Source organism: Solanum pennellii, chromosome 2 (genome assembly GCF_001406875.1).
Source record: "Solanum pennellii chromosome 2, SPENNV200".
Taxonomy (NCBI): domain Eukaryota; kingdom Viridiplantae; phylum Streptophyta; class Magnoliopsida; order Solanales; family Solanaceae; genus Solanum; species Solanum pennellii.
In genome coordinates, this window is record NC_028638.1 from 40,815,734 (window position 1) to 40,827,759 (window position 12,026).

A 12,026-nucleotide genomic window follows, 5' to 3' on the forward strand; every position below is an offset into this window, starting at 1 on the left:
TGACATAACACATTACATATGATGATATATATGGATTTATAAATAATATACAAGACATATAATTAACATACATATATACTACTAATATACAATATTTATATGTCATTTTATGTACTTGTGTGTCGTGTGCATGTCATTGTACAGTGGCGGAGCTAGGACTTTTGACAAGAGTTTAAAATCTGAAGAATTAAACATACAAACTTACTTAAGGGGTTCAACATCTACTATATATACATAAAAAATAATTTTAACCATGTATAAATAATAATATTTTTCGCCGAAGGGAATTTGGATTAACCCATAATAGAAGGCTGGCTCCATCCCAGACATTGTATGTACAATTAATACACATAAAATGATACATAGGACAGATAATGAATATACACCAAATATATATATAATAAGATACACCAAATATACATTCATTTCCATCTTCAAACCACCACCATAACTACCCTTCATTTCATTCTTCATATAACATATACAAAACTCATTTCATAACCTAGAAAAATAGTTCTTATCAAAGTTGCATCTATCGCAAATTCTGTTTTACCAAAAGCTATTTTCCCATGGGGATTTCATTGGCAAGGTGCGCACAGTAGAAATAGTAAAACATCGAACAAAATTTGTTTTAACTATTTTTACAAGGCTTCTCATGGTTTAGTTTAGGTTAATATATTTAACCCAAATCAATTCAACTTTTAAACAAACTGAATTTAAACATGTCAAGATGTGATGAATTGGTAAATAACTTTTTTTTTATTTTGTATGCCCGTTCATCAAAATAATGATCGCCCTCTCTTTATATATATTAATGTACTAGATATCATGTGTCTGAGCCAGCATAGGCCCAACGTATGTTAGTTTTTTTCCTTCTAATTTATGTGACACAAATGAAATTTGAAAAGGTGAACTAAATTTTTTATGTGTTTTCTAAAAAAATATTTTAAATTGTTAATTTATGGAGTACATTTTATGTTATTTTCGAATAATATATGTTACTCCATCTGTTTTATTTTATGTGATACAAGTGATTTAGGAAAGTAAACAAAATTTCTTATATGATTATCACATATTTTTAGTTGTCATTTTACTACGATTCATAGTACTTTTTAGTTCTTACATTATTTTCAAACAATATATGCAACTTTTTTTGTTTCGATAAAAATAAGGGAGTCAACCAAATTTCATTATGTTTTTGACTATATTTTTCTAAAAATATCTTCAATTGTTACATTGCGTTTTAAGCTTCCTTTTTATGTAATTTTCAAATATATATCAAATTAGAAATTAAAACGAAGAATTAAAGTTTTCAAATCATTATAATTCTATATTAAAATGTTCAAATCTTTTAAACTCCACATATATGCACAAGTTAATTGATTTTATATGAACTTATTTTTCATTTCATTTCAAAAAGAAAATAACTTCTGAATTTTAATTCTTTTATTGCATATTAAAGATCACAAAATTAAAAAGTATTTCAATGCGCAAAATTTAATATACATATAAATTTTAATTTTAATTTGATTGGTTCCACCTATAGTATACTTGATATATAATTATTTAGAGCTAAGCATAATCATTATTTATTAACTTTCATATAATAAATAGATATCACAATAACTCATAAATAAAATGAAGAAATAACAAAAATGAGGTAATACTAATAATAATACCTAAAGATGTTTCTAGAACTATTTTATTTTCTTGTTATTATTTTTGGTAGATTTTTGCTTGCATGAGTTACATTTTTACCTTTGAAGATGTTTCCAAAATTATTTATTCTTGATAGATTTTTGTTAGAATGAAATTACTTTTTTATTCTTGGACATCTTTGATACAAATATATTATCCTATTCATTTTTGTTTGTAAAGTTACTTTTAACAACTTTTTCTTTAATTTCAATCTAATATATATTATTAATTTTATCCCACTAATTTATTTTCAAGTATATTAATTAGAGCCAAACTAAATATTGAAATAATTAATTCATGATATTTTTATATAAAAGGTAGGTTTTTTTTATAAGCATAATGAATAGAAAAAATATTAAGAATTAAATTAAAGTAATAGTAAAATAGAATAATAATAAAATAGATATCACAATAACTCACAAAAGAAATAAAAAGGAAATGAAGTAATAACAAAATAAGTTAATGGTAATAACAATAACTTAACATGTTTCTAGAACTATTTAATTTTTTTGTTATCATTCTTGGTAGATTTTTATTAGCGTGAAATTACATTTTTCCCTTGATCATTATTCACTTCATATATAAAAAGATAATTCTAGAATTATTTATTATCTTTCTTCATAGATTTTTGTTAGATTAAAATTACATTTTTGCCCTTGATCGTCCTCCCACTTCACTCTTCTATATAATAGAAATATATACAAGTTTTATACATAATTAGTGCCCTTTAAAAATATATATTCAAATAGGGAAAAATTACATGGGATGACAAACATTCCTATGTAATTAGTTAATAAAGGTATAGTTTAATTTATTCACGGTCAATAAATACAATTTCAATTTTTTTGTCATAATTAATGGGACCCACTAACTATTTGTATACAGGATAAAAATAGTCATCCAAAGATTTTTATATAATTTTATTCAAAATCAAATTTATCTCTCATATTCTCATTTCATATCTTTTCCTAAAATTACTCTTCTCTTCTAATTTGAATTTCCATTGGGAAAATTTTGACCTTCTCCCTCCGATGTTCTTTCACTTTTCGCAAGTAACCGCCAAATTCATGGCTTTCAATATTTTTTTTCTTGATTTCTTCTTCAACAATTGCATATGTAGTATGATTATTAGTTTTTTCATATTTTTTTAAAAAAAATCTTTATTACTTATCAGATTACAAGTCTTTCAAAATCAAAATGGATGATTTCTCTCTATCTATGAGGATTACGAGAGGTATGTCATTGCATGTCAACGTTGTTGATAATCCACATTCATTTCAATTGGGTTAACTCAGGATTTTGGGGTCAATGTAGGGTCTATGACAAAATATAAACAAGTTCAAGTTAAACAATCTATTGAAAAATTGAGATCCATGAAAAAAAATGACCCAATGGCAATTCATAAAGTCATCAATAACGCGAAATCTAGCGGCATTAAGATTGTGAAGATGGAAATAAGAGAAAAGCCATAAACATTGATTCAGAGGAGATTGAATCTGCCTCATCAGAACTGGACAAATCTGAAGAATATCGGGAACATCAGTTAGTGTCATTTATATAGAAATTACAAAGTTATGTATATAGTAGTTGTATATTAAGGTAATATATACAAAGTATATGAGACACTTCTTAATTGTATATTCTATTAGTTGTATACCAATTACTAAAGTTAGGTATATAGTGGGTTGTATATTAAGGTAACATATACAAAGTCTTATGAGGCAATAGCTATTTATATACAATTATTTAATTTTTTTATATAAAAGAAATTTGTTAAAATCACTCTATAATACATATAAAAAATTATAATACATTATAAAAATTCGTTGATATATACAAAAGATTATGAACATAATAAAATATTGTATATATAAACGTTACACACTCAAATATAGAAACAAATTTCAAGCTTACTATATTAACAAATGAATATTATACGATCAGTTTAATCATTAATATTTTTTTAATGAAATCACAGATGCACATATATAACTATAATATATATACCAAAATTATTGTACATTATACAAATTCCTAGATATATACAAAAGAAAAAATAGGAACATAATGAAATATTGTATACAAACAGATTACCCAAAATTTTTTTTTTAAAAATACATATTATGATTGTCATATACAGTTAAAACACAAAATTAATTACACACAAATATTGTATAAAAATGAGTGTTTCATAGATTCATCTAAAAAAATTTTGGGAAAATATTTGATTTTGAACTGGTATTGTCTTTCTATAGCTTAGAATTATTTTTTTTTGGGAAAATATTTAGTTTTGAATGTTTTGCTTAAATAATGGGATTATGTGAATTTATTGTTACCATATTTTGTGCTACTGTTACCATTTATTGAAAAAATAATTCTTTATATAAATTTAATTTAAAAAAAAATATTTTATACAAATTTAGAGTCACCTAACAAATTAAACTATGCCCATCAGCCTATGGAATGTAATTATGTAAACTATACCCATAAAATGTAATTTCATAAAATCCGTTTATCATATATGAAATTTTCATTTTTCTTTTGACAAAAGGCAAATATGTCAAAAGCAAGGGCAAATTACTAACTCAAATCACGGTAGGTTAGATGGAGGTTTTACCAAATTAAGCCATTATATAAAACAATTCACCAAAATAATACGTTTTTCTAAAATTTTACAAAACTAGTGTAAATGTATTTCACAGTAACATTAATTTAGGTATATTTTATTTTTTAAAAGCTGACGGCGTTAGATTGATATATGTTACTCATAGTAACGTTTTACTCCTAAAACATTACTCACCCCCAATAACGTTTTAGGAGTAAAACGTTACTCAAAATACCGTTTTAGGAGTAAAACGTTACTTACAGTAATGTATATCAACCTAACATTGTTAGTTTTTAAAAAATAAAATATACCCTAAAACGTTAATGTGAAATACGTTTATACTAGTTTTGTAAAATTTTAGAAAAATGTATTATTTTGATAAATTGCTTTATATAATGATTTAGTTTGGTCAAAATTTCGGTTAGATGAGTCATATTTCTATAGAATTTTTTACCAAACTAAGCCATTATATAAAATAATTTATCAAAATAATACATTTTTTCAAAATTTTATAAAACTAGTATAAATGTATTTCACATTAACGTTTTAGGGTATATTTCATTTTTTAAAAACTAACAGCGTTAGGTTGATATATGTTACTGTGAGTAACATTTTAGGAGTAAAACGTTACTCACAGTGACGTTTTAGGAGTAAAACATTAATCTGAGTAACGTATATCAAGCTAACGCCGTCAACTTTTAAAAAATAAGATATACCCTAAAACATTACTGTGAAATACGTTTATACTAATTTTATAAAAATTTTAAAAAAACATATTATTTTAATGAATTGCTTTATATAATGGCTTAGTTTGATCAATACTTCTATTCTATACATGCTCCACTTGATTTTATTATTGGATTTATACATGCTCCACTTGATTTAAAAAAAAAAAATTGGAAAAGGCAAACATAATTTCTTTGAATAAAAATTAATTGAATAGATATAAACATTTCCCTCTAACATGACAACCTCTCCTCATTTTTATGTTGGTTTTTTTTGAAAAAATAAATGTTAAAGCTAATATAATTTCTTAAGAAAAATATAATAGTTTAAGTTCTTCAAAGTTTCATCATACCATCAATATGGATTGTGGTGCACTGGTGGAAGTGCTTCACCCTTAACCAGAAATCTCGGGTTCGAGTCCTGTGTATGAAGAAAATTCTGTTGGGAGCGCCACCCCCAAAAAGGCCCTGCAGTGCGCGATCCGGATTTAGTCGAAACTCCAACGTGGGCTCCGAACATCGGGTGTGAAACCGGAATTATTTTTTTTATTATACCCAATCTTCAAATGTGATTTAAACATTTAAATTCAGCTTGCATTTTGATCTGTTAAATAAATTATTTTTCAGATCAAGTTCAATCTATTGAATCAGGTTAATAAACTCGAAATAACTCGAACTCATTTGAACTTACTTACGATACTTTTAACTTAATACTACAATACATATTAGATTGCACGTAGTAATAGTTGGAAATTTATTAAATAAATAAATAAGAGATTAAAGCTAGCTATATATGATCCATATAAGAGAAATTTAAGTGAATATCGATGTTAATAAGAAGAAACAAAAACGAACTTTATTATAAACTTAATTCTACTTAAGAAATTAAAATACGTTGCAGATAATCCTCTTGACCACCTCAAACTCTTACTCAAAATAAATGACAAAAAGAAAACAGAGTTGATCTCTGTACGGGACATATCTTTTTTTTTTTTGTTTTATTTTTTAATTTAGTTTTTTTTGTTGGTAAAATTGGGGTAAGCTAGAGTTTATTTCGAAACAAAAACAAAAACAAAAACAAATAAAAACAAATAAAATGAAACATATATTTTTGATATATACGAAGATCTAGCATGGGCGTCCTGCTGTGCAAGCTAGTGATCCAGCAAACTTTGTCATAATTCCAACTTTATATGATGGCTCTGCTGGTATCAAATTTAAAACCTGTAATTTGCTTAGTGCATCTTGATCACCAGATGTTTTAAAAAACGCACCATTTTGCATATCGTCATCTATGGATAGCCAAGTCCAATTCTTCCATTCTGATTCTTCTATTTTTTCCCTATGTGTTACTTCTTTAATCAAAGGACTTGCTTGTGCGATAAAACGATTACCTTGACTTATAATTGTTGCTCCATTGTTTCCACCAATAGCATACCTATTTAAATAAAATAAAATTAGTTGATCGATATACTTTCTTCTTTTTTTTTGGAATTTGTATCGTAATAAAATTGATTTATTACCTCATCCAATGAGTGTAATCATTGTTGACAATATGGAAGAATCCGAATCTGACTCTAGGCATCCTCTGATCTAATCTTTTACCGAAATGGTTATAGGCCAATGTGATCTGCATTTTCTTGTCTTCGACGTGATTATCATTAGCACCAAACAACATTACTTTATCGTGATCGGTGAAATGACAGTTGGAGATGGTGATGCCGGTTGATCCTTTAACGGCATCAATGAGCCCATCTGTGGCGCGTGACATGGATACGTGGTCAATCCAGATATCTGTTGCCGCAAACATACTGATGCCATCACCTTCATCCTCACTTCTTATGCCAACGTGCTCTGCTGAATCCCTGATCATACCCCCAGGAGTTATGACAATGTTGTGAACGTGAAGATTTGAGATGATAACGTTGCTCACACCTTGCATCTTAAGTCCAGCTCCTTTTTCGATATGAATGTTGAATCCACGTCCATCGATTGTTTTGTGCCCTTGCATCAGTAGTTCCCTCTTTAGCTTAATATGCATATGTCTTTCGAATATGATCCACAATGGCTCTGTTTGGATCACCGCGTGCCTAAGGGTACCTGTTACAATCAAAATAATATGACTCACATCACACACGTGACGACTTCAGATATATGTTATGTAAATTAGTATTCAACAAATACCAGGTGCAGGATTCTCAACATCACTGTCAGAATTATCTCTGACAACGTAAACACGTCCACCTTTACCACCAGTGGCCTTGCTACCGAAGCCCATTGCACAATCAGCGTATTTTTGGCGATTATCAGCCCATCGCGGGTCGCATCTCCAGCATTTGTCAATAAGATTAGTGGCCATACATGGTCCTTTGTATTTTTTAGCCAAGTGCCTTCTTGTGCTGTTGTCTGCTGCAACTGCTGCCCCTACAGTCAAACATGTTACCAACAACACAACAAGAGCCACACTGGTTCTTGTTTTAGAAATTTCCATTTTTTTTTATTGTTTTCTCTCGCTCTTTTTTCTTTTTTTTTTTTTTGGTGGGAAGTTAGTAGAGTTTGGTCTTGGTAATGTTCGTAGGGCTGATGACTGATCTTCGTAGACCAAACTCAAGATGTTCCCTATAACATTATGATTTATTATTATTCACGATTTGTTTAATTAACAAAGGGTGCTTTAAATAGAGATTTTTGTGAGCATTTGGCTACGTAGCTTGAAATAAGGGAACGACAATTAAGGTGGATCATTTATGAAATTTGTGGATTAGTAGAGACTTAGCGATGTGTTTTCTTAAAGACAAGTGTTAGAAAGGGAACTACTAAAAATAGAAAATATATAAGCCTAGTGAAATGAACAGAAACAAGAAAAAAGTGTTATGGTATTGACTATTGACTGATTCTAAATTATTGTGTTTTTTTTTCAATAAACAAAATCCAAGTCATGAGAGTTAAATTATCCTTCTAATTTCAACTACTTTTAATTAATTAATAATCACCACGATTACGACTTTTTAGTAATTCATTATTAAATTTAGGGTGTAAATAAGTCGATACTATTTGATTTTCCATTAAAAAGATCTAAACCAATTATGTTGGTTTATTAAATTTAGAAACCAAATCAAACCATCGATTTTTTCAATTTCGTCTTTAGTCGGTTCTTTCGTTTTTTTAATTTTTTCAATTTTTTACAACTATACTGTATCTAAAAAAAGAGAACAAATATTTTTTCACTTACCTGTGTGATTTTTTTTAAAAAAACTACCTGTGTAATAAGCTAAACTTAAAAAATGTTAAATGAATAGAAATTTTCGAAAAGACAGTAAAATTAACATGAGTACAAAATATTTTTTTTGAAATATCAACATTTATTATGATAAATTAATAAGATTATAGGCTAGAGGAAAACTGAATACAAAACAAATATTTACAAAGTTAATTGTTAACTTCAAATTTGAAAAACTATAACAATATAATAGTAACTTTGGATCTTAATACAAAATAAAATATTTACAAAATTTTACAAGCCCAAATTTGAAATAAAATATATAAACGTTGAAAACTATAAACTAACTAAAATATATCAATAAATTAGATTATAAATAATATTTTTTTCATAAATAAAATAATTTCTTTTAAGACCAAACCATTGGGTTTTTTTTTTCAACCGCCAAACAACTAAAATAAATCACAAATCATTTTTTTTTCGATTTGATTTTTTTGTCGGTTCTGTTTGACTCTATGGTTTGACTTGTACACCCCTAATTACATTACACGTTAAGGTAGGAAATTTTGGTAATCCAAGTGTCAACTGAACGGTTCAGTATATTATTTTTAAAAAGTTATATCATCCGAAATTGAATTTGATCCGGACTAATTTTCGGTCCGAACTAGCCAAGTAAAGGCTGAGCTGGGGATTGCGCCGGACTGATCCGCACAACCAACCGGTGGCTCGGGACAAGTCCAATGTGGTAAGCCACATCACCTTTTACTCGGGTACCAGAACCGACCCTATCTAATGGTAATACTTAATATTTTCAGCTTTTAACTTTCTTGTATAAAAAATCTTGATGTTTAGCTTTAGGGGTTTTTCGAAAACTTATCTTAATTATTATAGTATAAAATGTGAAATAATGATTTCAGGACTAATTGAAACCCCTAATCAAATACAAAATAAAATAATTCTATATTTTACCCCGGAATTATTAATTTTTATCCTTAGTACCATTATATTTGAATGAAATATAAGGCTCTTTAAGCCTTTAAAGTTTTTATCTAATTATTGTTCTTAATATAATTAAGTTTTACACGTTTATAACATTATGTTAGAACAAGTAATCGTTGAGAATTAAAATACTCAAAGTTTTCAAATGAAAAAGAATCCACTTCGTCAGAAGAAGGATTTGCCAGGATGACTCTATTGAGAATGGTACGTCTAATTTGCCTAATTCATACTCTTTTGATTCTTCTTCATGCGTGGATAAACCAAAGTGAAGCAAATGTGTTTATGAACAATTCTTTGCGGGATTGAACTTTTTTTTTTTTTATAGTGGAGATGCCACGCAAGGAATAAAGAGTCATCATCAAATTTTATACCAATCTCTCGTCTCTTTCATTTATTTAATCATTCGATCACCATTGGGTTCGAAGAGTACTCATGTTAATTAAAAAAAATTAAAAATTAAGCGCTTCAAAATTAACTTTAGATTTGTGGGACTAAAAGTTTTAACAATATGGATTCAAAGTTGAGCTTGTCAACGTACAACTTCAACCATGTATATATGAAATTGTCATGTTTTGACTATTTATACTCAAAGCTAGGTTTAGCGATCCACAAATTGAAAAATATGTATATTTGATGTTTGGATGCTTAATATCCAATTTATTCACTAATGTACTCGACCAAATCAATTCATTATTAATGATAAGTGAAAGTTCAGTAGAATTTATAATAATTCGGTTGTTAATACTTGGATTTTATGATTTATATATAGAGCTACAAATTCTTTACACTTTATTAATATGTCAAAATTGAATGCACGATGTTACAAGGTATAGAACAAACTGGTTGATTGAATAAAAAAAAATTGATTTCTTTTCCATAATCGAAACGTTTGTATACAAAACTAGTAAAACTCAAAATTGTGAGGGTCTCGATTATGTACAAGCACAAAAAGATAAAAAATAATTAGAACAAGCACAACATCATATATGATCCCATTGGAGTGTAACAATTTAGTATAATGTTTTCTAACAAGGCAGTCCCACCTTGCAATTAAGTGTCCCTGCAAACCTTGTGATCCATGTGACTTGATCTGCTGGTGCAGGTGCAATGCCATCGTAAAGATTTTGATGTTTCTTTGACCAATCAGGATCACCAGCTTGAACAAAGTATGCTCCGTTCATGAATAAATCTCCCTCTGATCTCCATGTCCACTGCATCCACACTGATTCTGGGGAGTATTCCCTCTTTGTAATCTGTTTTATTACAATATTTGGTATTAGCTCATATAGAAATATAAAGTTAATTAATTTCACGCCAAAGAAAGGGGGAAACTCAACGTACCTGCTTCTTGAAGATATCAGGAGGAGCAATGAAACGATTACCCTGGCTAATGATGGTGGGATTTTTACTACCACCAATAGCATACATATTCCAATGAGTATAATCATTGTTGACGACATGAATGTATCCCCATCTGCATCTAGGCATCCTCTGTACCAATCTCTTTCCGAAATGATTGAATGCTAGTGTGATTTGCATTTTTTGATCAATTGAAGAACTATCACTTGCACCAAACAACATAACTTCATTATGATCTGTGTAATGGCCATTAGAAATGGTGATACCAGTGGATCCCTCCACAGCATCAATGAGCCCATCGTAGCAATTCTCCATCGACATATGATCGATCCAGATATTAGACGAACCAAATATGGAAATACCATCTCCGTCACTCTTTGTTCGGAGACCAATGTGGTCCACTGCATCTCTAACCATACCACCACTCCCTTCGACTATATCGTGAATGTGTAATCCGTGGATGATCACGTTTTTCGTGTACTGTATCATAATACCTGTTCAGACATAATAAATATAAATAAGTGGGGAAAAAAAAATATGACTCATCTCTATTAATTGCGCTTTTAAATGAGATGACCAGACAAGTACATACCAGCACCACCAGTAATGTGAACATTAGCACCACGACCATCGATAGTTTTGTCACCCTGCATGATTAGTTCCTGGTGAAGCTTGATCTTCATGCTTTTCTCAAAAATGATCCACAATGGCACCTTTTGGATAACAGCATGACGGAGGGTTCCGGGTTTTGGAGTGGTATAATCATCCGATGGGTCCGTGACGACGTAAAATTCGCCGTCCCTCCCACCTGTGGTCTTGTACCCAAAGCCCATAGAACATTCTACTAGCTTCTTCCTGTTGTCAGCCCAATTTGGGTCACATCTCCAGCACTTATCAATTGGATTTGTGACCGTGCAAGGCCCTTCGTATTTTTTGGTTCCTAGTGCCCTTCTAACTGTTTCATTCTTGGATACTACTGTACTTAATTCCTTCACAGTACTGCATAAACAGAACAAATCATACCATTACATATTCATCACAAATCAACAAAATGTTAGAAAAAGCGCAAGCACATACTGGCGAGTTTTCTGGTTAAATGATAAGGTGATATTGGCAGGCTCGCTCTCATACGTTTCATGAGTGAACTTTATTGCTTCCTCGGCTCTCCTCCTCCACACTTCATCAAAATCTCCAATATGAGCATTGAAGGCAGGAATTATTGCACCTAATACAAAAAACATAATAAATAGGGACTTCGTCATTTTAGATTGACTGTTCGTTATTTTTTTTTATTTTTGTTTATTGGTGGTTTGGGAAGGGTCGAACTACTGGCTCATTAAGATCTGGACCCTCCAACCACAATTTTTTTTTTTTTTAGTTTTAGTTAAAACTCTGTCTTAACAGAGAAAATATTAAAGCT

At 29.3% G+C, this 12,026-nt stretch overlaps 2 protein-coding genes across 2 annotated transcripts; both read right to left on the reverse strand.

Annotated features, from left to right (window-relative positions):
• Positions 1-5,836: 5,836 nt before the first annotated feature.
• On the reverse strand, positions 5,837-7,673 carry LOC107009500 (pectate lyase-like). The gene is made up of 3 exons (XM_015208841.2): positions 7,213-7,673; positions 6,552-7,128; positions 5,837-6,466 (listed from the first exon to the last, which is right to left on the reverse strand). The coding sequence occupies exons 1-3, from the start codon at positions 7,517-7,519 to the stop codon at positions 6,157-6,159; spliced, it is 1,194 nt and encodes a 397-aa protein (XP_015064327.1). The 5' UTR covers positions 7,520-7,673; the 3' UTR covers positions 5,837-6,156.
• A 2,340-nt stretch (positions 7,674-10,013) lies between these two features.
• On the reverse strand, positions 10,014-12,026 carry LOC107009438 (probable pectate lyase P59). The gene is made up of 4 exons (XM_015208776.2): positions 11,684-12,026; positions 11,199-11,605; positions 10,589-11,100; positions 10,014-10,500 (listed from the first exon to the last, which is right to left on the reverse strand). Exons 1-4 carry the CDS (start codon positions 11,866-11,868, stop codon positions 10,273-10,275), a joined length of 1,332 nt encoding a protein of 443 aa, XP_015064262.1. The 5' UTR covers positions 11,869-12,026; the 3' UTR covers positions 10,014-10,272.